Here is a 27,542-nt window from a genome sequence, read left to right as displayed (position 1 = left end):
AAAACTGATTTTGTTAGTATTCCGATCAACACATTTACATGCCTTTGTGTAATGAGATAATGGGGAAACTCCAGGTCTACATGAGTCAGGCAGTAATCAGATTTCGGCTTTGCAACCAGCCAATAAACTAACAGAAGATGATGCGACGTAAACGTAACGGAAACTCAAACTTCAAACCGCGTCTTTAAAAAAAAAAAAATAATAAAATATCACACAACTTTACCTGAAAATATGAACATACATCATCTAGAAGACAAAGAAAATTTTAATCCTTCATTTCGTCAAGCATGTATTTGGTTTCAGCATCGCTCCAAAAGCGTTTTGCTTGCTTATTTCCAGTACTGCTGTCTGTTTTCGCACATGCGCAGACTGAGAAATCCGAAAGAAATCAGAGTAAGAGTTTACATGCACTGAGAATTCTGATTAGAGCTAAAAATCCACCTCTCTTTATTGGAGTTCTTAATCAGATTTCTAGACCATACTCTGATCTTTGAAATCAGAGTGTGCCGTTTACATGACCATTTGAATAATCAGATGAATGCAGAAATCCAATTAAGATCAGATTATTGATTGCATATAAACTCACTCAGTAGCATTGTTTTATGTTTTTTCCAACATGTTTAGTTTCAATTAGCTACAAATTCATAGTCTTGGTAACATTAACATAGCAAATCTAAGTAAAGCGCGCTACAATTTGTATTTAGGTAGAATGAGATTTTTCTAAACATTCTGTTAAGCTTGTATAACCCAGCCACAGTTGCTAAGAACACTTTTGTGGAGGGAGCATGGACAGACATTCATTTGACTGGCTTGATCAGGTGTGTTACTTAAAACCGTGCAGCACAAAGCATCCGCAAGACTGGACTTGAGAACTAGTGCATTAGGCTTAGTGCCATTTCAAGCAAACTCAACTAACCAAAATGGGCACAAAATATGGGAAGGGCTCAAAAACAAAGAAGTAAAAAAGTAAAAGCAAGAAAAAGAGATAGAGAGAGACTGAGAAACATTTTTTTTTCTTTTCTTTAAATGGCCAGAAGTGGCCGGCGGAGGCCTTTCCTGGGTGGTGAGCGTGACGCCCCCTTGTGGAACCGTCAGTCCTGCTTGGGGCCGGTCAGGGCTCTCAGGCGCTCCAGTAGCGGCGGGTGGGAATAGTGCCACATAGAGAAGAGCCAGTCGGCCACGGGGAAGCCCAGGTTGTCTTTGTTGAGCTTGATGAGTGCGGAGTAAAGCTCTGCAGATCGACCCATGCCCCGAGCAAACGCGTCCGCCTGGAACTCAAACCGACGACTCAGCACAGTCAGGCAGAATGACAGCAACTGGAGGAGAGTGGACAGAAAAAGGAATGTGAGTGGGGAGGAGAAACTGGAAAAAGAAGAGAAGCGGATAGGAAGGTAAGCGTGCTACCAATTCAGAATCACTGTTCTCAACAATATAAAAATGCAATTTGATTGCAGACTAGTTGAGAAAAATTAGCCATTTTAGAGGTGTCCAGAACGATGAACAGAGCTGTAGAACCGGCAGTCGTGGGCTGGAGGTTAGGGAACCAGCCTTGCAACCGGCAAGTCGCCAGTTCGATCCTCTGAGCCGACAGTCTGTGACTGAAGTGCCCTTGAGCAAGGCACCTAACCCCAGACTGCTCCCCGGGTGCTGCGGACAGGGCTGCCCACCGCTCCTTGTGTGTGTGTTTCACTGGTGTGTATGTGGTGTTTCACTGCACAGATGTGTTAAATGCGGAGGTGAAATTTCCCCATTGTGGGACTAATAAGGGTCACTTAAAAAAAATATGCTAAAATAATTGGGTAAACCTGTTTAACATTGAAAATTAAATGATTCAGAAGTGAACAAAGTTAACAAAGAAATAATTTAAATAAGTCAATCTCAGTGCATCAAGTATCACTGTATTCATTAGTTGATCACAGAATTCTGAAAAATTGAATTTTTGTATGATTTGAAAAGTATTTAGCCAGTGTTGTTTTTTTAATTCATTATAGTCCAAAATTAGAAAATTAATATTATTAAATATTACATTACAAGTTAACAAAGTTTCTTCCTTCTTCTGGATATATATAAAAATATATATGTACACTTATAAATTAAATGCATGCACAGTAAAATATATTAGATGATATACAAGTTCCAGCTGAGTATTCCAAAAATGTATAAATTATAAGGAGGAAGCTATTTTTACGCAAGTCTATATATGATTATCTACAATTTAGATAATCTAAAATTTTAGTGTCAGAAGTGCACAGTCACTGCACCTCGTTGTAGGGTGAGAAGATGAACTGGAAGATGATCATTAGTCCAATGAGAGTTGGCTGGCTGTCATGGAAACCAAAGGCCAGGAAGAGTTCTTTCCGACCAATCAGAGCAGCAAAGAGGAAGAAGCAGAGGAAGGAGTTCATCTGTGTTGGAAAAAGAGAAAATTGAGCTAAAAAGGTTTTTCTTCAGGATGAAACCACTTATTCTGACCGACGATGATCAGCTGACGATGATTAGTTTCACATCCACACAAAAATCAAAGCACAAGGATGTTCACCTTTTCAGAACTTTGAAAAGATCTAATAATAAACCATTGATAAACAGAAGTGTCAACAGAAACATGAACTTTTTTTTTATTTTATTTATTTATTTTTAAACACACTGGTGAAAAACAGCGGAGGCGTTTTCTGTTAGAAGTATCTCTCAGATAAAAGTGTCTTGCTCCCAGAATCTCTTTCCTGTGCAGCTTGTGTGAGTAGCTCAGAGATTCTGAGGGTTGGCTCACCTGGCTAATAACGATGTTCTTCACGGTGTGGCCCAGTTTCCAGTGTCCAAGTTCATGACCAAGAACAGCCAGGACCTCTGAGTTACTGCAGCCTTGCTTCTTATTCTAGAAATTTAAAAACAGACTATAAAAGACACAATTTCCGTTCCCACTTACCACTGTAAAGGATTTGGTCCAGGATTTGAAAATATTTTGTTAACATCACTGATCACAGCTTAACGTAAATTATATTAATTAATATTATTAACACCATTAACCAACATCCAGGTTTATATGACTTTCGATTCATGTCAACTTTAAAGTCTTTTTCTGTTTTTATTGTACTGCTCTGTGCAAAAACCCAATATTTTGTCTATTAAATGGTGTGGTATTGATAAATTGGGCTCAGTATGAATACAAGCATGAATTTCGACATAGTAAAACAGGTCAATTTTGATCCCAGGCTGACTTTAACGGTGTAAAAATGGACTGAAGTGTCTTGACGGTGGCGATTAAACTGCTTATCGCTTATATTATTATTTTGGCCAAAATGCAGTTCTCAGGGTGGTAAATAGTTCCTTTACAGTACATTTTTAAAACACTAGATTTTTAAGAATAATTCTGAAAAATAATCACTTCGAATCATAGTCAATTTTGAGATTTAATGTTTCACTAAATTGTTTACTAAAGAACCGTAATTAAAATTTACTAAAAGTAATTCATAAATAGATAAATAAATAGAGACCATATAAACTTAATTTACACTGTTTATTTACACTGGTAAATGTTACCGATGACACCACTCCCTCACTGTCCTCCTCACACTCAGCAGTGGCACAGTACTGACCTTGGGTTTGAGCTTGCTCTCGTCACCTGACGCCTCATTCTCGTCCTTCTGCTCTGTAGAGCTCTCTCCCTCACCGCTCTTGTTCAGAGGAGAGTAATCCTCCAGCAGCGTGTCAAACAGCACGATGCGCTTGTTCTTAAAGAAGCCGTAGAAGTAAGCGTTACTGTGGGACGACCTTTTAGAGCCTGTGGACAGTAGAGGACAAAATATGACTGACACGACAACAATAAACACAAACAGAGCCTTTTGAAAGCTTCACATAAATGTTTGAGCATAAGTATAGTTTCACATCTTGTATAAATAATCACATTTAGGTCACTTTATAGTCAGAATGATGATATTTCAGTGCCAAATAGAATAAATAGCTCCAGAGTCCGGAAACAGTCAATGTATCTTTGCTGATGTGCTAGCTTGGCAAATGAGGGGACAAAGCAATATTTCTGTTTGAAATGATTATGTGATGAATACAGTTGGAGGGGGTCCAGGTACCTTCAACCACGTAGATCTTGGTGAGGGGGAAGCTGATAGACTTGGCCATGCTCTCGATGTCTGTTTTCAGCTCTCCCTCCGGCAGTGGGGTGAATTTATCAAAAAGTGGGGCGATGTAGTCGGCATAGATGGTCACCAGGACCTTTACAGTGGAGGCAGAAGATGGGAAGTAATAAGATGTGTTGTGTGGCACATAGATGTTATCGATCATACTACGCATTCCAAAATTCCCATGTGGTAGCTTTTACTTAAAAGCCATGATGAAAAACAAGGGTGAGTGATTTATACTGCTTTCAAATTAATGCCGGTATATATGGCTTTATTAATACTGAGCACTCACACAAGGATAACAGGTAATACAGCTGACAGCAGTCTAGAGCTACACAGTATAGTGCAATACTGACCTCTGCGGTTCTGAAAGAGGACTGCAATATGCAAATGAGTGCTGTGAGTCTTCAAAATGACTGATTCACTAGTTGGTTTTAATACAATTAAATAAGCAAAGCATTCTAAGACCTAATGCAATCACAATATGCAGCAATATAAGTGCAATGCTAGTATTTTGTCCATAGTGCTAACTGTATATGACTCAATTCTACTGATTTATTGTCATTATGCTGTAATGTGTAGAGCTGTCATGATTACTCAGTTAAAATCGATCACTCGTTTAAAACAATAATCAATATGTTCTAGACAATTGGGCTTAGTGACTCGTTTGCAATTTGAGCGATTTGGCTGGTATAATAAAGCTGGTTGGAAGACTGAAAATTCTCCACAAGGGGGAGCTATTAGTACTCAATTTGCTTTCGTGAGCAACATTGAAAAAGAGAAAACCCACACCAGCAGGATATCATGAATGCATGCATGTTTGTAGTTGTATGTACACAAAGTAAATTTAAATGTGTGCTGTTAAAAATTGTGTATGTACAGTGGTGCTCGAAAGTTTGTGGACCCTTAAGAATTTTCTGCATATATTTGACCTAAAAAAATCAGATCCTAAGAATAATATTATATTAGACATGGTCATTTATTTATTGAGGAAAATGATCCAATATCAAGTTTTAGGTTAAATTTATTCAGAAATATATAAATATGCATTCTAAAGGGTTCACAAACTTTCAAGTACTGCTTTATGAAACAAAAGGTTTTGTTTAGTTAGATCTAAACTACATAGCTTAGCAGACAACTACCAGGCTCCACCAGTAATATTGCTGGAGGATTCATTGTGAAATGACAAAGATTACAAGAATTCAGGCGCTAACCAGAGAGACGATGAGAGTGAAGAGCCAGGCGTAGATGAAGAAGTAATCTCCACCGATCTTGATGATGTAGAGGAGCAGGGAGGTCACAGGCAGCAGAATACACTGAGTCACCGCAAACTTCTTCAGGGCGTCCTTCAGGAAGAACCCTAATGTCTGAGGAGGAGAAAAGAGAGAGAAAACGGAGGGAGAAACAGAGCAAGAGAATGAAAGATGGAGAACTGAAATACTTGATGCTGTAGATTAAAAACCTTTGTATGACTTTTTAAATAACATCAATATTATCAGTCTGAGGATGTTCTACTCGCCTGCTGGTTGAAGCCGTGCTTCTCCTCAATGACAAACGTGTTGTAGAGGCTCCACGGGAGGCCTGTGAGGGCACTGAACAGAGTTGCCAGCATCAAGAAGACTAGAGACTGGGAAATCTGGAGGAAAAACAAAAAGCAGCATGAAGAGAAGTCTGAGGGCTCAGATGTGTACGTTCAAATCCAAAAGCAACCTCATAGCACAAGTCCGGTATTTACATACGGTTGTGTGGAAAAGTTTGTGGTGCTGCTGTGTCCCTTCACTTTGTTCTCCTCCTACATGGCCTGCTGTTAGAGTGTGTGTGTGTGTGTGTGTGTGTGTGTGTGTGGGTGCACAACATGAACAGGCTGCTGACTGGCTACAGCTGCTAAAGGAGAACCCTACACTGGACACTTGTGATATTTTAAACATCTGGTATTTTTACATAAATTGTTAAGCCTGTATTGATTTAAACAATAATGCGGTGGGTCCACCAGACCACCAAGTAACAAAAACATCTTGTTTTTGTTCACTGCACCATGCTCACTAGCTAAAAGTGTTAGTGGTAGTGCTAAAATGTTCTGCCTGTAAATATAAAAGCTGATTAACAGTTACGATGCTGTTGTTGCTAAGCAACAGGAATAGACGCAGCCAGAAGCAGCGTTCACAAAACCAAGTGTGAAGCCCTAAGAATAGCAGACCATGCAGTGTGCCTTTCTTTTTCCACCTTCAGAAACCTGCAGTATGAAACCCCCCCTTAAGGAGTTCAGCCCACCTCATACTCTGGTCCTAGGCCAAATCGAGCAGTCACAATCCCCGAGATCCTCCAGAGGAACGGGATCCCTCCCAGCAGCAGAATCAGCTGATGGAGAACAGAAACAGAAGACAGTAAATACATGAAAAGGAGGAGATGCTAGAGAAGAAACACTACACTGTGGAGTACAGAAGGGGCTTCAGGCTTAAGATGGGAAACATCTCTCTGACTTAGCTTTCTTTATTTTTCTTATTTGTATTTTGACCTTTATAAAGTACATGACTTCATGTTTCTACATAAGATTAGGGTTTCAACTAAATGCTGCAGGAGGGACACCTTTGGCGTGTGGATTTAGTGGTCATTCTCCTTCAGAGCTCTGTTCTCTCACTCACCGTCCCCTCGGTCTCAGAGTAAAGTCCAGACCAGAAGCCGAAGTTGCTTTTGTCTAACTGGTAGAGTCGTGACTTCTCAAAGGTCTCGGCATCCATAATCTTCCCCAGCTCTGTGGGCACGTGCATGGTCGACCTGTATATCCTCCTCTGAGACACAGAAACAGGACATAAACATACATACACAGAATGTTTAAGTAAACACCTGATCTAAAATTTAATTATATAATCAATATATTCACCTACAATACAGGGCAAAAATCAGAGACCTTCATTAAGTACAAGTTATTCATAAAATACTTAAGAGAATGTTACATATATAGTATCCACATGTAATAACAGATTCTAACAGTATTTAATTTAACCAATCTTTACTTTAATTCTTCCATCCTTTCAATCTTAACAACAATTGGCAACAATAAAGGACATTTCTTATTCATTATCCACCTATATAAGGATGGGGAACGCCAAAGGAAAATAAGTGGAAAAACATGAGTTTAAAAAATGATTAAAAGCTACATAGAGAATGGGGCTCCTAACAACCACTTGGAAGACCTGGTGGACACCAAAACTGCCCCCATCAGATAAACAGCACTTAAAGCTTTCATCTTTGAGAGAGAGGAGAAAATCAAGCTGCTTCAGATCTGGAAACATCCACAGGTGTTTCTGTCCATCCTTCCACTGTGAGAAGACGACTCGGCGCTGTGGGTCTGAAAGGATGTGTAGCTGTCAAGAAGAACCTCACTGAGAAAAGGAAATAAACTATTTGCACAAAAACACTGGCCACCTGAGAAGTGGAGCGAGGTTTTATGGCCAGACGAGTCTACATTTTTAACTGAGAATACTTGGATTGTTAAAACAGAAAACGCAACCAACTTCTAAGACTGAACTTTGGAGGTGTGTCTGCAGATTTTTCTCCTGAAAGGAATGGAAACTGCAATAGAGGTAAAGAGTGGACACAGCGAATACTGAAAAACTGACATTATATTTAGTTTAGTCAGTTAAGCAACTGTCTACTGTAATAATTTGTACTTAAGGGCAGTTTGGACAGAAAATGTACTGATAAACAAAAGGTGGTCTCTGGATTTTGCACAGAGCTGAATGAAGAATAACATAAGCACCTTTTAATATTTGCAAAATATATCTAAAAATACATTACATTTATTTAGTTCTCAAATATAGTTAAAAATTGAAAATTTTGAAAAATGTATGCAAATACAGTCCTGCATGTAGGAAAGCATATGGTGTTTACCAATATATATATATATATATTTTTTTAAGTAGAATAGAGAGGATACTGTCTTGCTGGGAAATGAACCTAAGCTAAGTTGAATGATGAGCTTTGTTGAATAATTAGTGAAATGGGGCGAAAGGAGGGCCTACATGTGGAAAACTCGGACAACAAGCTGACAGAGAGCGGTTACCTGTCTAAAGGCGAGGTAGGCCTCCCATAGATATACCGTCCAGGAAAACACCAGGACGGCGTAAAATATCTTATCCTCAGCGGGGAGCTCGGCTATTTCTCTCAGCATGGTGGTTTGTTTCGGCCTTACCCAGACCGCCGTTAGCGGGGCTCAGTCAACACAGCAGCGGTTAGCTCGCTAGGTCAGCTAAGAGGCTATCATTCATTCAAACGGCAGCTGTTAGCTCCACACAGCGAGCGCGGATCCTTAGGAAACTACACGACTGAGATGTTATTAAGGTTTGTGATTTTTTCTCATCAGAACTGATGTTAAAATGAGCTTCTAGAAGCCGCTGACAGCGTTAAGTCATGATCCAATAACGGCACTTCCCTCCCTGTTCATGTGGAAGTGAGTGCCGGCTGAACGGACACGGGCTGAAACTGAGGCTCAACAACTTTAGATCCTACTGCACGATTTGTCCTGTGAACCTATATGTAGCCATGGCGACATCCTGTATAAATAAAAATAACACGTGGCCACGACTTAGTAAGGCGTGGGAATGGGATGATTAAGTTGTGGCCATGACTTAGTAAAGGGCGGGAACAAGATCCTAATGCGTGGCCACGACTTAGCAAGCCGTGATCTCGTTCCTACGCCTTACTAAGTCATGGCCACGACTTAATCATCTCATTCCCACGCCTTACTAAGTCGTGGCCACACATTAGGATCTCGTTCCCACGTGTTAATAAGGTGTGGCCACGCATTATTTTTATTTATACAGGATGTCACCAGCGGGGCTCCGTAGTACGGAGGAGTCATAATAATGAGAAAGGTTTCCATGATTATGAGTTAGTATCTCACAGTTATGACATTGCAACTCAAAATCATGACTATGTTATAATTATGACTTAATATTTCATAATAATTACTTACTTATATAACTTCTCATAATGATAAAAACATTTTTTCATAAATATGAGAAGGTGAGTCATTATTATGAGATACTAAGTCATGATTATGAGATCCTAAGTCATACTTAGGAGATTGCAATTCATACTTGCGACATAGCAAGTCATAAGTATGAGAAAGTAAGTCATAAATGTCAGATCCTACGTCATAATACCAAGTCAAAATTATGAAATGCTATCAAATTTTTTCCTCTCTAATTATGAGAAAATAAGTCAGAATTATGAGAAAGTGATGTCATAATTATACTAAGTCATAATTATGAAATCGAATCTCAATATTGTGAGATAGCAAGTCATAATTATGAGATGCTGTGTCATTATTATGAGATACTAGGTAATAATTCTGGAAAACTTTCTCAGTATTATGACTTAGTGGCTATATATTTTTTTCCAGTGGCATAAACAGGCTTCCACATACTGAAGTAATGGCCCTCATAAGAATATTGATTGTGCTTTCTTTAACCAATTATTTTAATCTGTTTAATTAAATGGTGTTAATGTGATGCAGAAAACATGAAAAAGAACAGAATGCATTCTACCAGTCTGTTGTAGCGAGTGCTTTACTCTATGCTGTTGTGTTCTGGGGCAGCAGCATTAACAAAAGTGCTCTGAATAAATTAAACAAACTTATTAGGAAGGCTGGCTCTGTTGTATGAGTCAAGCTGGACTCTCTGGAGGTTGTGGCAGAACAAAGCTCAACAAGCTATCTTGACCATCTTGGACACCTCACACCCCCTGCATGCTACACCGGATAACCAGAGAAGCACAGTGGCCGACTGTTACAGCTGCGCTGTGTTAAAGAGCGCCGTGTGAGATCTTTCTTACCCACTGCTATATGGCACTGCAATGAGTCTCCTTACTGCAGAGACGGTACTGATCTCCTGCTGTCAGAACTGAGCTGAACCACATCACTATATCACCTCTCAGATTAATACACACTGTGCAATATATCATAACCTGCTGCTGTACTGACACTTTCACTGTGCACTTTACACTGTAATATTGATGCAAATCCTGGTTATGTCTATAATCACTGGGCTTTTAGTTTACCTCATACCATTCAGTGCCCGCTATCATGTCAATACAAGAAATCTGTCTCATATGCTATGTAAATATGCAAATATAGATACTTTTATTTCTACTCTTATACTTGTGTCTATTTTATTTTTAAATGTTTTATTTTCTGCATAGTATATGTACATTTATGTGAAATTATATGTCTTGAAATACTGCAATTTACCTCAGGATCAATAAAGTTCTTTCTATCCATCCATCCATTCACCCATCTATCTATCTATCTATCTATCTATCTATCTATCTATCCATCTATCTATCCATCTATCTATCTCTGTACTGATTGGGTGCCCTGTATTGTGCCTTTAAATAAAAAAAAAGAGTTTTAAAAACTCTTTAAAACTTCAGCGTGAATAACCAGAGCTAATCTACTGTTGGCCGAATAGGCGGATATATGTAAGTGTGTCTTTTGGGACATCAGGGAATTAAACACAGGCTGTGTTGAGAGTGAACAGGTTTTGGTATCTTTTCATACTACATGAAACTTTCATGATATAGGCCTTTATTTGCTTAGTTAAGTTTTCACATAACCTTGATCTCTCATTTCGCCACTTTTCATATTGCAGCTCTAGAATTCACATTAAATAACACAGTTGGCTCATGGTTTCCAACCATCAGTGCTGTTAAACTCCACTGATTTTTCAAAAATTCTGGATAATTAATGTAAAAAACAAAGTCATTCAGAGTGGTTTGGTGTGAAATGCTCTCTTCTAGAGAAACTTGCCGAGTTAGAATTCACAGCGGTGGTGAAAGGAACCAGACATCCACTTCTAAAAGCTCCCTCACAGAAAGTTATTGAGTCACGTTTAATCCATTTGTTTTAATCCATTCATGGTGGAGGGGTACATTCAGGTTGTTGTGAGGCAGAATAGTCCCGAATTTTTTATTTTTTTTTAGATTTATGACTATGTTACCATCATAAACATTACATATACAAACACAGAAGATTCTTGTAGGTTCATTGGTGGTTTTGTAAAGTGAATAAAATGGCTATATTAGTGTTGTAGACATGGTGACCCCTGGTTCCTATCACCACCACTGTAAAGAAATGTGATTCTCTACAATGAACCATTTCACACCAAACCACTCCGAATGACTCTGTGTACATCTCAAGAACTGAATTATTCAGAGATTTTGAAAAATTGGTGGAATTCCATTTTAAATTGCCCTCTCTTCATTGTGATACCTATTATAGGCCTGTACATTTTATAAGACAAGTACAGCCACACTGTTTCGGTAAAGACTTCCCCTTCATAAACTATTCATACACCTAAGACCTTTAGGTGATCTTGAACCAACCACTTACAGTCAACGGCAGAAAACCCCTGCCTGGGTTATTATTTCACTGGTGTTCATTTTTTTTAATTTAACTACTGTTAACTACTTGGTAAGTCAATTTTTTTAGTGGCAAATCATAAAAAAAAACAAGTGCTATTATACACACACACACACACACATCATCTAAACTGCTTATCCTTCTGGGTCACGGTGGAAGTGCTATTACATGCAAAACAAATTGTCTACATAATTCAGTTGTTGAGATGCAAAGTCATCTGGAGTGGTTTGACAAGAAATGGTTCACTGTAGAAAAACTTACAGGCTCAGATTTCTTTACAGTAGTGGTGATAGGAACCAGGGCTCACCATGTCTACAACACAAACACAATCATTTTATTTAAACCACCAGTGAAGCTACATGAGTCTTCTGAGTTTTATGTATAATGTTGATGATGGAAAAATAATGACAATTCAGAAAAAAAAGTTTTCTTTAACGTCTTATTCTCCAGGGTATATTTTGTTTTTTTCCATTGAATTTACATGACCAAATCGTAAGGCAAATTATTCAGTAACTGCATGAAATAAATGTAAATTTTTATTTTATTTTTTTGTAAAAGCTCCCCCCAAATTAACAGAACGTTTTATGATCATAAACATATTGCTATATGCTTACAATTTAATGCTGAAAGCCATTTTTTTATAAAAATAATTTTTACAGAGCAGATCGCTGAAGAGACGCCATCTGTATATAGTTTATAGCCCAGATTTGTAGAAAAATGGGTCGACTTTCAGTAGACAAAAAAAAATTGTGAGTTCAGCTTCTTTTATTATAAGGGTTTAAAATTACAATACCCATCTATTTGACTGGAAAGAAGACAGTTACAGCTCTCATATGACACCCACCTTTTGAATGTAGCTTATGAAATATGAAAGTTATGAAGAATATGACAAAGTGCTTTTTGGAACCACCGGTGGTCTCAATGAGTTGGAGAGGACTATTTTGCCTTACAATGCCCTGCATGTACCTCTCCAACATAAACTGATTTTAAAACCATATTTCATAACTGTCAATAAACAAAATCTCAGACATTAGACAACATATTGATAACCATTTCATGTAATAACTTCATGCTTTTAGGCATTAAATGCATCAGATGTCCGGTTCCTATCACTAACACTGTGAACAACTCTAGCTCTGCATGTTTCTCTAGAACAGAGCATGTTAGCTACCTAATACCACCCTTTAGTGTGATAAGCTGTCTTTGGGCACTATTTTGCCTTGCAGTGCTCTGCATTTAGAGGAGCTTTTAGAGGTAACCTAGACGTCTGGTTCATATCACCACCATTGTAAACAACCCTGACTCTTTAAGCTTCTCTAGAACAGAGCATTTCACACCGAACCTCTCTGTTTGACCTTCTTTACATCTTAACAGTCTAATTCTGCAGAAATATGGAAAATTCCGCTTAAAACATCACTAAATGCCTTTACAGCGTCTAAAGTCCCCAATAAAGCGACCGCACTTAGCACATCAAACTCAAAACACATTTCAAACCGACATGAGCTCCCGTGATGCTGCACGCGAGCCCGCCCTCAGTCCGTCACCACTGTGACCAATAACATAGCAAGGAAGAAAAAATCGTTAAATGATTGGCTACATTTGGCTAATAACGTTGCAGGTAGGAGCTCTTTGCCCGCTGATTGGCTGAACGCTGCTGCCCGCGGTCTGCTCTTGTGACCAGTAGCGTGCCAAGCAGCAGAGCTTCTGTCCGCTGATTGGCTGAACGCTGCTAGAGCGCTACATTCAAAGTCAGTAACCGTTCACCCTGCCCCCCCCATCCCCGGGTACTGTTTGAGTGTTCGTATGGGAGTTTGCGGATCTCGCTAAAACAACATTGGCGAGAGATTTAAAAACCTGAGATACCGACGGGAAACGGATCCATCCGCAGGTAGGTTTATTTCATTTTACATCGATGAATCAGCTACAATTACGTTATTTATTTATTTGGGCTGTTAAAAGGCGTCTGCTTGCTAAACTAATGCCAGCTCATCTCGGCTGTGAGTTAACGTTAACTGACGCTGGACGCCGTAGGTTAGTAAAGCAGCTTATGGCGAGGTATTCGCAACTAGCTAACCTAACCTAACCTAGGTAGTTTACGTATTTGTTTGACTTTATTTGGGCTCTTATTTAATGCAATGTTAATGTTATCTGTTTTGTCACCTTCTCATTGTTTAAGTCATTAAATGCTGATCTGGCGGCTTCTGTGAACGCCTGTTAACCTAGCTAAGCTAACTTCTCTCTTTTCTAGCTATTTTAATCTACAGTTATGAGCCGCGAATCTACGCTGCTGTAGTAAAACACATTTAATACATTTCAGTGTTTTCGTGTTTCAGTAACGCTACAGTAACGTTAGTTGCCGATACGTCTCTGTGTTTTACCGAAATGTTCTCTCTTAACATTTTGAATCAGAAAGTGCAGAACGAAGCTAAAGTCAGCTTCCTTTTTTGCCAGCTTCTCGTTAGCTTGCCGGAATGTAACTGCTGCTCTTTTTAAGGTGGAACGGAAAAATGAGAACAAGTGCGGAGGTGAATCGATTTAAATTCCCGTTAACATTTTGGTCAGTCAGGTGTAGCGACGTCTGGTTAGTTAGCTGGTGTTTTTTTTTTTTTAGTTATACACATCTAAAAAGTGTTCTTTAGTAAGGTTTGGAACCTCGTGTTCTATATATAATGTATATATAATTTAATGCTTAAATGTTTTCTTGCATGGTAAAGTGGTTCTTCAGATTGATGGAGATTGTGTTGTGTTAACTTACGGTTCTATTTAAAACCTATAGATAAGAACAACAGTAGAACCCTTTTTGGTGCTATGAATCATATGCCTCACATTCCCAGTCAATCTCAAGAATGATCCCACCATAAACAGAACCATTTAAACGTGCCAATGGTTCATTGGGTGTCCGTGGTTCTGTATACCATTCCTTTTACTAAATAACCGTTGAGGATCCATCTTTAAGTGTGTCGGTTATGTGCTTAGTGTGGAGAATGAAATGACCAAAAACTATCAATCTGTTGATGACCACTGTGTCCTTACGAACAGTGGACCCAAAGCTGTGTCCTGCAGTAAAAGGAAGCCCAAACTGATCTTGGCTATCAGGGGACAGAAGCTCAGGGCCTCAGTCTTGGTCAGAAAGGGTTTATCACAGAGAACGGAGGGCTTTTGGTCTTATTCAGCAGTAGGAGCAGCAGCTGTATCAGCACATCTGTCAGGTTTAGGTCCTCGGGCACTGAATATAAGAGACGGAGTACATACTTGCTAAATTTGTTATAGGTGCTATGGGTAAGCATTGGACTGTCCAGCTGCCAAGAAATAATTGCCCATTTTATGTAACCCCCCTTTTAATGTTTCAAGCCTTTTATCTACATTCATTTGACTTAAGGGTTACCATGGATACGCAAAAGAAAATTCCACAGTGTTTTTTTTTCTTTTTTTACAGTTATTTTTTAATTTATTCTCATTCTCTTATTATTATTATTATTAATTTCTACTGGCTCAGATTTCTTTACAGTAGTTATAGGAAACAGGGATCACAATGTCTATGATACAAATATCAGCTTTTTATTAACTACCCAAATCCACCGGTGTGCACATGTTGAGTTTTGATATACGATGCTGATAATAGTTAAATAGCGGTAAATGGAGGTTTCTTTAAGTACTGTTTTGCCGTATAATGCGTTCTATGTACTATTCCGCTTTAAATTACGTTTTAGGCTGAAATCTTCTGAGAACTATTGTAAAACAGTGTCTTGGGAATCAGACAAACCCATAAGTATTTTGTGTCTGTGAAGGAGCTTTTAGAAGCATTAAAAACTTCTGATGTTTGGTTCCTCACACCACTGTGAGCAGTTCTGCCTTGAGAACAGAAATGAAATTATTTTTATCAAATAACTTGGCTTTACTTTAGAATGATGTAATTCCTTGTTAAAAATTATTAGAAAGGCTTAAAACAGGTTTTAAGCGAAAAATGTTAAGTCAAAAGTAGTTCCTGTTTTTAGGAACTGACCACTGATACCACTAATGAAAGGCTAACTGTTAGAGCCCATGTGTCAAAAGCAAGGCCCGCACAATGCAGTCTGGCCTTCGAAATTATTTTGATTTTGTATTAATATTAGCCCATTTCGAGACAAGCTGCACTACAGTCCCCAACATGCAATGCAACGTAATTCGCACTGACTACCCCCTACACAACACTCTATGGGACAACAGTTTTAGCTGCAGTTCAACCAACATAAGCACTATCGACATTTATAAGTGCTGTAAAGCTCAGAAACTGATCCCAAGAATTAATGAACTTGCAGCAAAGAAAAGAGGTCAGGTGTGTAGACAGAGCACACAGGTAGGTAGGTAGCCATTATATCAAGTAATCACATGTAATATTTGAAGGTTACCCACAAGTGGCTGTTTTTTGGTGTTGATGTTTTGCTGTATTAACATAAATGTTCTCTGGCCCATAGATTTGTTTAGATTTTTAAAAATGGCCCTTTTAGAGGTTGAGTTTGACATCACTGTGTTAGAGGATAATAGAACTGCTCAGGTAAATACACTGGGGGAACAAAAGTTCAGTTTGTATATGTTTTGGTTTTCCAGTCAGTCTGTTTCAAGAAATTGGACATTAAGGTGTGCTTTTTTGGAGTTTGTGTGTTGTGGTGGGAATGGTGTTTTTGCTTTAAAAAGTGTTTTAAAATACAAGTAGGATCATCTAATTTAGCTAGACTTAACCAGGTTGAAGTGTTTCTTTGTTGTGTAACCAATTTTTTGTTTTTCATAATTATTGTGTATAATTTTTTATATATTATTTTTTTTCCATATAAAACTTCAACAGTAAGGCATTTGGTCAGAGACTGCTGGAGCCCTGGATTCAACTAGGAGACGCTCTCTGACAATGTCTTCATTACCGACTACCAAAAAGGAAGAAAAGGGGCGGAATATTCAAGTTGTTGTGCGATGCAGGTGAGTATTTCATTTCGATGTAACATTCATGGTAAATACTGTGCTGTTGGTTGTCTGACTAAACTGGATGTCTCACAGGCCCTTCAATGCTGTGGAGCGCAAATCGAATTCACACGGAGTGATCGATTGTGACCAGAACAGGAAAGAGGTGACCATTCGGACGGGGGGAATCAATGACAAAACGTCGAGGAAAATGTACACCTTTGACATGGTGAGCGTTGGGCTGGTTTCTGCCTCATTCACGTGGGCTGCGGTAGTGCAGTGCTATGGTTCATGTCCTTGATCTAATCCTGGTCTCGTCCATGTTTCTAAACGTGCAGGTGTTCGGTCCGTCTGCGAAACAGATAGACGTGTACAGGAGTGTGGTGTGCCCCATTTTGGATGAGGTTATTATGGGTTATAACTGCACAGTTTTTGCGTGAGTGGCTTTTCAAATCACTATCCCGAAGCCTTTTTTGAGGTTATCGACACTTTCAGTATTGACATGATTTTAAAGCTGATTTGTCTGTGCTTTTAAGATATGGACAGACTGGCACAGGCAAAACCTTTACGATGGAGGGAGAGAGATCCCCCAATGAGGAGTTTACTTGGGAGGAGGTAAAATAAAAAACTTTTTTTTTATTTTATTTTTTTTTACAAAACAATGAGTTATGTCTTAATTTCATGTGCACACTTGACACTTTCTGATCCTTCCCCTCAGGATCCTCTGGCTGGCATCATCCCTCGCACGCTTCACCAAATCTTTGAGAAGCTGACCAGTAATGGCACAGAGTTCTCTGTGAAGGTCTCCCTGCTAGAGATCTACAATGAAGAGCTGTTTGACCTGCTCAGTCCTTCACCTGACGTCACAGAGAGGCTGCAACTGTTTGATGACCCCAGGAACAAGGTCAGTCTCTTTCTTCACAATACAACTATAATTGGAAAAAAAAAAAATAGAAGTATTTTTTTTTCCATTTACTTTTGAGTGTAGTCTGTGTTTATGCATGAATGCTTGCTAGTATGTAATGAGGGAAGTCTGAAGGTGCATCAATTTAGAAAGTTCTTGATTTATAATACAGTTTTTTTTTTTTTTTTTTTAAATGTAAAAGTCCTTCAGAAAGTTGAGATATTGGTTGTATTTCTCCGATAGAAGTAGATTCTCCAGTCAAATTAGAGATTAAAATTAAGATAAAAATAACAATTCTGAATCATACAAAAATAACAACTCGTGTTCATTTTGAGATTTGAAGATGCACTGAAACAGTTCCTCAAGGTGTAGGTCAGAGATTGATACTCATAGTATGGTATTCTAATGATGCATGTAAGTATTCATAACACTGTATAATCAAGCCAAGCTCTTGAGCCTTGTCGTTGACTGCCTTCAGCCACAGCTAGTCATTGTCTGAGTTATTTGATGTAGTTTGCAAAGTAATGTCTTTTGTCACTTTTGTTGTTTTGTCAGAGAGGTGTAATTGTTAAGGGGCTGGAGGAGATCACAGTACATAACAAGAACGAGGTGTATCAGATCCTGGAGAGAGGAGCTGCCAAGAGGAAGACTGCCTCCACTCTAATGAACGCCTACTCCAGGTAGGAAGGTGTGATGTGTAGGCATGGTCATATCCCATAATTTGCGCACATCTTATTAACCATGTGGTGGAAATCCTTTTGGCTGGAGTTAATGATTCATTTTAGTCCATTCACGTTGGCTAATTTCTCTCTGTTTCTGTCAGTCGTTCCCACTCGGTGTTTTCAGTCACCATTCACATGAAGGAGATCACTCTCGATGGAGAGGAACTGGTGAAGATTGGAAAATTGAACTTGGTGAGGCTTTTCAAGCCTTTTTGCTGTGCTGTGCAGAGAACTGGACAGGAATAGTCAGTGGGCCTCATTCAGCAATGTCTTCCTAAGTTTTCCTAAATTTGTTCTTAAAAGTCATAGGAAAAAGTCTACGTCACCTTCTTGACGTGTTCTTAAACCACAGAATTGTTCAACTTTGTGCTCTTAACTGTGCATACATTCTAGTCTTACCTAAGAACAGATCTCAATTAAGAAAACATTGGTGAATGTCAGTCTGTGTGAAAAACTATAAGTGGGTTTTAAGAATTGATTTCTTCCTAAGAGCGGTTGGTGAATGAGGTCCATTGTTCCGCATTTTTGGCAGTGCTGTATCTAAATATAGTTATTCCAGTTAAGCTTACTAAACTAATACTGACTATTGATGTAACCTCACTAATATGCAGAGCCAATTCACATTATGCTGATTTTAACACAGAAAAGGGCAATAAATGGCTTGCTTACATTTAAGAAGGGCTGTTTTTTGGTAAATGCTTGATAATACATAACTACCAAAGTATGTGGGTAAATTCAAAAGTGAATTTGCTCCAGCATTAGCCAACTGAACAGCAAACTGTTTTATGCATGTCTTCTAAATAACTGTTTATTTATAGTGATGTATTTAACTTGATTTTTCTCTTCTGCAGGTGGATCTTGCAGGCAGCGAGAACATTGGCCGTTCGGGGGCGGTGGACAAGCGTGCTCGGGAGGCTGGTAACATAAACCAGTCACTGCTGACCCTGGGGCGAGTCATCACGGCTCTGGTAGAGCGCGGACCCCATGTACCCTACAGAGAGTCGAAACTTACCCGAATCCTACAGGACTCTCTTGGGGGCCGTACCAAGACCTCCATCATCGCTACTGTCTCTCCAGCCTCCATCAACCTGGAGGTGGGTTTCCCTTTCAGATGATCAGGCGCAATGTTTTTGATCTCTTGGGAAATCTGTAAAACTGTTTTAATGGGTAGATAATAAAACAGACAGGTAATACAGTGTAATGGCTCGTATAGCGAACAAGTATCTCGTTTATAGTTACTGTTGAAACTACATGCCTGAATTGTTCACTTTGCCAAAAGGATCCTTAAATTTCATCTTAACTGGTAAAGAGTGTTAAGTGTCAGTTAGCTTTGGGAAGCCCAGCCTTGATTTTGGTAGCATATTACCTGTTGAACACATTGGCGTTGTAGCTCCAGTGTAAAACTAAAGAAGAAAATATTGGACACCAAACTGATCGACTGTTTTGAATTTGTTAGTCTAAAATGTGCAAGTTAATTATGCAAATGACCGCAAATGTCTTGATAGTCTTTGTTTAAAAAAAAAACAAAAAAAAAAACTCAAACCTGCACACTTCTTGTACCTGAAACTGATGTCTTGCTCACAAAATACAGGAGACACTCAGTACGTTGGATTATGCTAACAGGGCAAAGAACATCATGAACAAGCCTGAAGTGAACCAGAAACTCACCAAGAGAACCCTCATCAAGGCAAGTTACACCAGGCCTGCATGTTTTTAATTGGTTTCATCCAATAAACACTGTGGTAGATTTTATTTTATCTTATTTACTTGTTTTGTTCAGGAATACACAGAGGAGATTGAGCGCCTAAAACGGGATTTGGCCGCCACTCGTGACAAACATGGGGTGTATATCTCTCCTGAGAACTATGAGTACGTGCAGGTTTCTGTACTTTTTGAAAGTCTGGTGGGGTTTTGGGAACAGAAAACCAGTTAGATTTTGGCTTGAGTTTCTATGGTGTTGTAGGATATAATTTGAAACTGTAATTTTCTGGTTGTCAGATTAAATGTTGGTATTAAGAGTGTTTGTCTGCCTGTGTTTGCAGGAGTATGAACAGTAAACTGGTGAGTCAGGAAGAGCAGATTACGGAGTATACAGAGCGGATCGCTGCAGTGGAGGAAGAGCTGAAGCGGGTAAGTTGTTCGAACCGTGTGTGTGTGTGGTAAGCATACTCCCTGATTTCTTTCAGCAAGTTCAAGAATTGTTAAAGTGGCTGAACTGCGTAAGCCAAACCTTCATATTTAAGCTTAATAGCCCAAAAGGTTGTTAGTGTGAACAGATATTTGAGGCTGTTTCAGCATTGCAATAAACTGTCATGAAGTTCACTGGGAAGATTTTGAATTTTGCTTTTCTATTTTGAGAATGTGTATTTGTAATATAAAAGAATTGAACTTCTCAGAATGCTGATGGTAACATTTGAAATAGTTGGTATTGAAGCTGCTGGAAGAAGTTTTGATAACTTGGTCATGCTAGATTGTGATTGTTTCTTTTCTGTAGAGAATCTTTTATTCATGTAAAATGTATTGCTTGTCAGTAAAGTGTCTTTGTGTGCTGTAGATGATGGAGCTGTTCTCAGACAGTAAACAGAAGCTGGACCAGTGCACTGAGGACCTGCAGGAGAGGACTCAGCAACTAGAAGAGGCTCATAAGGACCTGAAAGATACCAGGCATAGGCTCACACAGGAAGAGTTCATCACCACTCAGCTGCAGACCACTGAGGAGCAACTGTACTGCACTGCAGGCCAGGTGTGTTTGTGGGAAAGACTGCTATAGTAAGGTTGCTGATTTCTATTTATTTATTTTTTTATAAAAACTCTCAATCAGTTCTTTAGGCTCTTTGCATGGTGTTCATTAAGGCTTAAAGTGAAGGCCAAAAATCTTTATTTATTTTCTACTTCATTTGATGAGTTCTTAATATTCTATATTAAGTCAGTGTTTTTGATCTCTGAAGAAAGCGAAGTAACGCATCACTCTAGGTGTGTCCACCTACTGTATCAAAGTCCTTGCTAACACCATATTGGGGATCAGAACAGCGAACTTATATCAAAAATAGGCTGAAACATGCATTTTTACTGTGTTTAAACTGTATATTTGCAGACAAAACCTCTTTGTAGTGCCCTCAATGTTGACCACAGCTGAACTCCTTCATTTTCTGATGTAGTTGCTGAGCACAGCAGAGGCCAGCACGTCCGACGTGTCCGGCCTCCATGCCAAGCTGCAGCGAGTGCGAGCTGTGGAGCAGCACAACACCACCGTGCAGAAGAGCTTCAGCCAGCGCATGGAGCAGAGCTGCAGCAGCATGCAAACCTCACTGCAGGAGCAGAGCCTCAAACACAGCGCCATCTTGGACCACTATCGCCACACCGTGGGTCAGTCACTGACCTCTTATATTAAGCCATAATTGAGCATTGTCAGATCAGGAAAGTTCTTTGCCTCTCACAGACTGTACAGTCTTTAATTTTGGCTCAAGGTATTTGGCAAAGTGCAAAATCCTTTGTTGAATACCACTCATTCCCAACTGGTCAAAGCTTGCCTGATTTAGAGTTGGAAGCATGATATTTCTGAGAATTTTTTTTTGTTTTTGTAATACTCACTAATAAAAGCTTGCTTTTTTGATGTAGCGAAACTGCTGGGAGGAACAGGCCGTGTGTTTGAGCAGGCATCAAACTCAGTGATGTGCTCCTACAGTGCTATGAGGGAGGCGGTTGGGGAAGGAGTGGATGGCTGTAAGAGCAGGCTGCTGCAGCAGGAGAACCTCACCCAGGAAGGCAGAGACTTCATGCTCCAACTTCTGGTGAGCCCCAGAGGACTTGAGCCATAAGACTGCATTCTAATTGGAGAAAAGACTAGTCTTATTACTGTTTTGCTGTGTACTTGAATTGCATTCTGTGTCAGCAAGTTCTCCTTTGCACTTTTGGCTCTTTCCACAAATTGAGCTTAGTGAGAAATCCTCCTTTGTGAAATACCCACAGGGTGGATTGAGATTTTATTTATTTATTTATTTATTTATTTATTCACTCTCACTCACTCATCTGGATTGGTTAGATACTGAGGCACACTTGTTGGAATTTCAATAAGATACAAATCTTAAATTTGATAACTCAGTAAAGATAATTGACTTAATTATTAAGATGTGGAAGATTATTCATCTTCACCTTATACTTTGCATTGGGATTGTAAAAGGGGTGTGTCAGTGTTTCAGTAGCTGTTCTTGTAGAGATATTGGGACAGTTCACTTTAAATGTGTCTGTACTGACTACATGCTTTCTCTACTCACAGGACCAGCATAAGCTACACCTGGAAGAGGTTCTTGTCGCCCAGGCGATGCCTGGCATCAGGTCAATCATGGCAATGAATGACAGTTTGAAAGAGACACTCCAGCAATATGGTGCATTGGCCGCAAAGGTTTGTATTCATAGTCTAAACCAAATTACTGATATTTAACACAGTCAGTGAGGTGTATGTACACTTTTCTCAGTCAAAGAAAATAAATGTATAGTTGCACTGATGCTTTTTGTAGATCACTAGTTACTTATAAGCCATTTGGATATTATGCATGTGTAATGTTATTAGTGTCCTTAATACCTGGATCATCTCTAACAAGTGTGTTTTTATAGTATAGTGAAATAAGGGTTGCAAGAAGCATTTTTGCCATTTAAAATCTTATATTTTTCTACTCTCAGATGGAAGGACTGAAGGCAGAGATGACTGCATATTTCGGTGGTCATATAGAGGCGCTGGCGAGGATGAGGGAGACGGCTGTACAGGGCTTCAGTTCCCTCCACACAGAGCATGACCAGCTCAAACGGCAGATCGGCCAGGCCAGCAGCCAACACCAAACAGTGCGTTTACATGTGTCCACAGGCAGTGTGCTTAAATCCATTTCATTATGATTCCCCACACTTTTAGACTATTACTGACTTCGGGGACAAAAGCGCTGTCCTGATGCTATTTCAGGATGTCCTGATTAGAAGCTTTAAGCTGGTGTTGTTCCTTTATTGCAGCGCATGGCCCAGCTTCTTCAGTGTGTGCAGAATCAGATGAACCTCCTGGCTCTGGACACTCAGAAGGACTTTGAGGGGCTGCAGGAAATGACAGATGCACAAAGAGAGCCGATGGAAGCTCTGAAGACCACGATACAGAGGTGAGGAGCAGTCATGGAGACTCTCAGCTGAAACCTTTGCTCCCTGTTTCATTAATGTTACATGCTTTTGTCTATTTCCCCTCTTTACTTGAGTACCTTCAAGGTCAAGCAGGGAGGGAATCTTGAAGGTGAATGCACTAGTCCTTAAAAAGTAGCAGTGCATCTAGTTATGTACTGATTGAGTAGTTGCTATTAAGGCTTCAATAAAATATCTATCAATTATCTATTTTTCTGCAGTAGCTGCTAATATCATACAGACTTACTGAGTGCACCAGGTGCAGTTATTTGAAACGGCACACGTACAAGCAGTGAGGCTTTAAAAGTGACTAAATTGAAGATGAGGTTATCTTGGTGCATCAGAAACACTGCCTTTTCTATTTAACATTGAGAGCCAAATACAAGCATAAGATCTTATGTAAGCTACATAGTACCATTACATTGCAACGATTACTGTAGAACCTCTGTGTTCTCTAATATAATATGGATGGAATTTGACTCTGTAAAATGAGTAACAGAAAAAGTTACAGAACAGCCCTTAAGATTGCAGTGGGGAATTTCCCCAAGAAGAAATGAGGTAAATAATTAAACAGTGAAGTTTGCTCTTTTGTCTTTTGGCTTGGTCCTGTCTTACAACCTTTCCAGCACTAATTATCTTTGAATAATGTTAATTAAGCAGTAGAACATGAGGGACGTTCTTCATAGTAACACATACGTGTGTGTTCTGTTGCTTTTCTAGAACAGTTTTGCAAAGTAGCTTCAGTATTGTCAATATCCCTTCAAATGTAAGAAATTGTTTTTTTTTGTTTTTTTTTTCCCTTCACCAAAAAGTGATGAGTTGGATGATGAGTGTATATATATAACTACTGCTTTATAGTAACTGTGAAATGCTGATGTTCTCCCTCAGCAAATGCATGGAGGTTGAGGAGGAGACCTCATCGGTGCACTCCCGCCTGGGCTCCTGCACAGATGGTGTGATCAGAGATATTAGTGGCGTGATGGAGGAGGGACAGAGGTCATTAGAGGAATGTGCTGGTTACTGCAGCCTGCTGCAGAGTTCTCTGGACTCTCTGGCTGATTCGGGCCTGCAGTGGTGCCACACGGCCAGAGACTCGACTGAAAAACATGCCCAGGAGCAGCTTGCACTCATTGGGGAGAACAAGGCTGCCCTGCAGACTCTGCTGGAGGTAATATATGTGGCAGAGTAGTGTTTGATTGTAGCAGTTTGAGTTTAATGAAGTCAAGAAATGCTACTGACCTAAAATTTGGGTGCTAATGTCAGCCACTTTCACACAGTGTTTACCTGCATATTACTTTTTAGCCTGATTGTAAACATTTTACATCAGTTACAACAATTTGTCACAACTCAGCATCCACAGATCTATTAAACTATTGTTGGGGTTTCTCTGTCTGTACATGCAGCATGCAGAACATCGCGGTCAAGCTGCAGTGGAAGACTGTAGAAGTCGTCTTGCTCCAGTGCAGCAGGAAATGGAAGGAGTTCTGAAGAATATGGGATTGCAGACGGATAGAGACCAGGCCACCCTGCAGCAGCACAGAGATGAGCTCTCCACCCTCGCTGCACAAACGATGGATACGGTCACCAGCTTCCTCGGCAACGAGCTCCAACAGGACCTGCCCACCGGTGAGAGCCTAGTAGCCTTTTCATGCATCTGTAGAGACTAGTGCTACGTTTACTATTTGGTTAATTCTCGAAATGGCTTGTCAAACTTTGGGTTAATTCCCCAATGCTGTTCCTTGTAATTAAATTTCAGCTGCCGTAAAAGTCATTTGACGAACGAATATCAAGATTAAGTAGACCTACAACAAAGTCCAAGTCCAAATTACAAGTTTTATTCATTTCTTTTTTGGATGCGTACACAATGTAAATAACGTCTCCTTGAAGCAAATAGCAACATACAAAATATAAAAGCGCAGTTGTTCAGAATAAAATTACTAACAACTGCTTACATCAGAACTGCAAACAGACATTTTTTGCACTGGAAGACTAAAAAAACGGTCAGCATTACCTCAACACCTTTTTCTATAAAGGCTGCAAAAACATTTAATTTTATGTTAAGAATGAAATTGCTTAGTTATTTTTGTTGTGATGGTAGAAACTACTGCTTCGTTCACAATTCTAATGTAGGTGCTTTTGTTGTTGTTGGGGTTATTTGTTTATTATTATTATTTTTTTTAATAATAAATACAGCCTTGTAGTTCAGGATGGAGTTTTTGAGCTGTGCGTGTGTTTTGAAATTCGCTGTTTAGCCTAATGGTTAAGTCACTTGTCTTCTATACAAGAAAGCAGCGTTCAAACCCAGTGCATAGAAAAACTCATTAGGCTTCTACTGCAGCCTACATATTGTAATTATTTTAGTAAGTTTATTTTATGGAAACTCTTTTAATTTGTCAACTGAAAATGAATGCTGTTTTTAGCAATGTGTCCTGAATTTTGATTTTGGCCAAAAAGTTTTCGTTTGGTACCTCACTAGTGTCCCTGGAACATCTCTGCCTTACATTTTGGTTTTTTCCTGTTCCCATTTCACATCAGAACAGGCTTGTTATCAGCTGATTTGTTGGATCAAGTGTATTGGAGCAAACAAAAGGCCAAAATGTGCAGGGCAGGGAGCTCCAGAGAGAACCAGGATTGGAAATCCACTGTCTTGACTGTACCTACCTCCCTAGTAGTGGTGTTTGAATTCAGTGACTGTTCTAAAGCCATTGTAGGAGTAATCCTACTCTGTATGAAACTGATGTATTCAGGTCAGCCTGAAATGTAGCAATAACATACATGTGTGTTTGTAGGCACAACGCCGCAGCGTAAAGAGTACAAATACCCTCGTGTCCTGGACCCACTGAGGAGCAGGACGGAGCTGGAGGAGGAGTTCAGGTCTCAACAGGAGCAACTAATGAGCGCACTCAGTCAGTGTGACGATGTCACAGAGGCAGAGGAGGAGGAGAAACCTGTTGAACAGGTACGACACACACCAGAAGAACATGCATTGTACACTTCAGTAGGTTATCAGTTACAAACTGATAAACAGCATTATTGGAAATCTTATCATCGCTAAGCTTAGGAATGAAAAGATAAGCCAGACTTCACTGTGTGTATCTAGGGGAGGGTTTCTATACTTGTTACATATCATACATAAGTCATTTGGCTTTTTTCTGTTAATAGGATTCTCTTGAGGACGAGGTTAGCGGCTCCAGCGACAGTAACTCAACACAGCAGTCCATCCCAGATGAGAACCTGATGTGCTATGAGGAAGGAAGGGTTCCCTTCTTTAAGGTAAAGCGCCAGCAGCGACTAGTCCACTGCTGAATGAATGAAATGAATGAATTTTAAGGTTGTGTAAGATGAAAACTGTCTTTACATCTTGCCATGCTGGATGTTTGGCGTTAGACAGTTTAGGGATTATTTGTGGTAAAATCAGTGTTGTTCTGCAACTATCCTGGATTTTAGAACCAGGTTTCAAATCACTCACTTCTCAGAGTCTGTGTTGTCCCACTTTCTGGGCTTTTTTATTTTCTAGTTACATGAATTTAAGTAATCACTTTTAGCCATTTTTTTAAAAAACTGATTAATTCTCTTTGCAGAAGAAATCCAAGAAAGAGAACCTCAGTAACAAGTCCCTGAACCGCTCAAAGGTGGCAGAAAACGAGAGCACGCCTCCTCGATCCAGATTACCGCTCAGATCTCAGAATCAATGACTCCTCAGTGACGTTTCTTGACTCTCCATTGACTGTAGTGACTCATGTACTTATCTAACTAGCTAGGATGCATCTAATTTTAGTGTCTTTATTGTTGACATGAAATTCAATATTTTTTTAAATGTCTGTCTTCGTCCTGTCACTGTTTTTAATGTTGAAGGTCATGAGTAAAGTTCAGGGTGTTTATTTACTGTTCCTTTTGTCACTTGGTTGAAGCGGGTGTTTGTTCAGTTGTTTGTCATGGAGAAAATGAATGAGTGCTGATTGACTGTTTTTAAAAAAAGAGATGATCCAAGGTATCTTTAAACTAATAAAGCTTTTAAGACTCTGAGGCTTTTGTGGGATTGCTTTTCTAATAGCTGGACAGAGGAGAACCCTACAGAGACAGTAGTAAGTATAAAAGTTGAGTTGAACAGTGGAAACAAGCTCACATAAAGTGGACACTTGGAATGTCTTGCGCAGCAGGTTTGGACACCCTGACCTGCTAAGGTGGTCTCTAAGAATTAAACTGAACTGAATCAGGGTTTAATTTAAGCTCTACACACTTAAAGATGGTTCTTTAGTAAAGGTAATGGTTCTATA

At 39.4% G+C, this 27,542-nt stretch overlaps 2 protein-coding genes across 2 annotated transcripts; one reads left to right on the top strand and one right to left on the bottom strand.

Moving 5' to 3' along the window:
• Positions 1–423: 423 nt before the first annotated feature.
• Positions 424–8,583, bottom strand: zmpste24 (zinc metallopeptidase, STE24 homolog). Its single transcript, XM_036593535.1, has 10 exons — positions 8,194–8,583; positions 6,773–6,919; positions 6,402–6,488; positions 5,650–5,766; positions 5,345–5,497; positions 4,083–4,224; positions 3,594–3,778; positions 2,768–2,872; positions 2,262–2,405; positions 424–1,316 (listed from the first exon to the last, which is right to left on the bottom strand). Exons 1-10 carry the CDS (start codon positions 8,299–8,301, stop codon positions 1,092–1,094), a joined length of 1,413 nt encoding a protein of 470 aa, XP_036449428.1. The 5' UTR covers positions 8,302–8,583; the 3' UTR covers positions 424–1,091.
• Positions 8,584–13,328: 4,745 nt separating this feature from the next.
• kif11 (kinesin family member 11) lies at positions 13,329–27,291 on the top strand. The gene is made up of 23 exons (XM_036594075.1): positions 13,329–13,438; positions 16,373–16,500; positions 16,579–16,711; positions 16,821–16,918; positions 17,019–17,097; positions 17,201–17,386; positions 17,942–18,066; positions 18,210–18,300; positions 18,960–19,202; positions 19,700–19,795; positions 19,889–19,977; positions 20,151–20,238; positions 20,663–20,851; positions 21,267–21,474; positions 21,727–21,899; positions 22,385–22,510; positions 22,789–22,947; positions 23,110–23,249; positions 24,154–24,433; positions 24,669–24,891; positions 26,055–26,224; positions 26,428–26,538; positions 26,847–27,291. Exons 2-23 carry the CDS (start codon positions 16,433–16,435, stop codon positions 26,958–26,960), a joined length of 3,189 nt encoding a protein of 1,062 aa, XP_036449968.1. The 5' UTR covers positions 13,329–13,438; positions 16,373–16,432; the 3' UTR covers positions 26,961–27,291.
• The last annotated feature ends 251 nt before the right edge of the window (positions 27,292–27,542 follow it).

This window comes from Colossoma macropomum, unplaced genomic scaffold, assembly GCF_904425465.1.
Source record: "Colossoma macropomum unplaced genomic scaffold, Colossoma_macropomum, whole genome shotgun sequence".
NCBI classification, from domain to species: Eukaryota; Metazoa; Chordata; class Actinopteri; order Characiformes; family Serrasalmidae; genus Colossoma; species Colossoma macropomum.
Note: the sequence above shows the minus strand (reverse complement) of the source record. Positions and strands in the feature narration are given on the sequence as shown.